This window comes from Seriola lalandi, unplaced genomic scaffold, assembly GCF_002814215.2.
Source record: "Seriola lalandi dorsalis isolate HSWRI2012SDOR001 ecotype SW California unplaced genomic scaffold, Sedor1 jcf7180002054173, whole genome shotgun sequence".
NCBI lineage: Eukaryota > Metazoa > Chordata > Actinopteri > Carangiformes > Carangidae > Seriola > Seriola lalandi.
The window spans coordinates 518-1,621 of NW_019524726.1; the positions used below are offsets into that span (position 1 = coordinate 518).

The 1,104-nt window shown below is 42.6% G+C and overlaps 1 protein-coding gene across 1 annotated transcript in view; it reads left to right on the plus strand.

Moving 5' to 3' along the window:
• Nucleotides 1–53: 53 nt before the first annotated feature.
• The window catches only part of fhod1 (formin homology 2 domain containing 1), a 12,563-nt gene continuing 11,512 nt past the window's right edge, over nucleotides 54–1,104 (plus strand). Inside the window, exon 1 of the mRNA XM_087173321.1 lies at nucleotides 54–557. Coding sequence (XP_087029447.1) covers nucleotides 72–557 — 486 coding nt within the window. The 5' untranslated portion in view covers nucleotides 54–71. The remainder of the gene's footprint in view (nucleotides 558–1,104) is intronic.

The following is a 1,104-nucleotide window of genomic DNA, read 5'->3' on the forward strand; positions in this document are numbered from 1 at the left end:
TTCTCAACATGAAATATAAAACATGGCGTGACGTTGTTGACAGGATTTTATTATTTGTTCAGAACAAACAGATGTTCTGGACAAACATCTGGACACAGGTCAGAAACAGAATCATTCACCTCCACCTGTCGTTCCAGCCTCCGGCAGCTCGGACCCCAACGGACACTCAGACTCCCGCCATGACCCCAGTAAGAGACTCATTACCCACAATCCTCTGCTCTGTGACCGCAGCGTTCAGCCAGTACCTGTCTGTATCCACTGACATCCAGTCATCATCTTCTTCATCCTCTTCATCATCTTCATCATCCTCTTCATCCTCTTCATCATCTTCATCATCCTCTTCATCCTCTTCATCATCTTCATCATCCTCTTCATCCTCTTCATCATCTTCATCATCCTCTTCATCCTCTTCATCATCTTCATCATCCTCTTCATCCTCTTCATCATCTTCATCATCCTCTTCATCCTCTTCATCATCTTCATCATCCTCTTCATCCTCTTCATCATCTTCATCATCCTCTTCATCACCTTCATCATCTTCATCCGCTTCATCCTCCTAATCCTCTTCATCATCTTCATCGTCCTCTTCATCATCTTCATCATCTTCTTCATCCTCTTCATCATCCTCTTCATCATCTTCATCATCCTCTTCATCATCTTCATCATCCTCTTCATCATCCTCATCATCCTCTTCATCATCCTCTTCATCATCTTCATCATCCTCTTCATCCTCTTCATCATCCTCTTCATCCTCTTCATCATCCTCTTCGTCCTCTTCATCATCTTCATCATCCTCTTCATCCTCTTCATCATCCTCTTCATCATCTTCATCACCTCCTTCATCCTCTTCATCCTCTTCATCATCTTCATCATCCTCTTCATCCTCTTCATCATCCTCTTCATCATCTTCATCATCTACATCATCATCTTCATCCGCTTCATCCTCCTAATCCTCTTCATCCTCCTCATCCTCTTCATCTTCTACATCATCTTCATCATCTTCATCATCCTCTTCATCCTCTTCATCATCCTCTTCATCCTCTTCATCATCCTCTTCATCATCTTCATCATCCTCTTCATCATCTTCATCATCCTCTTCATCAT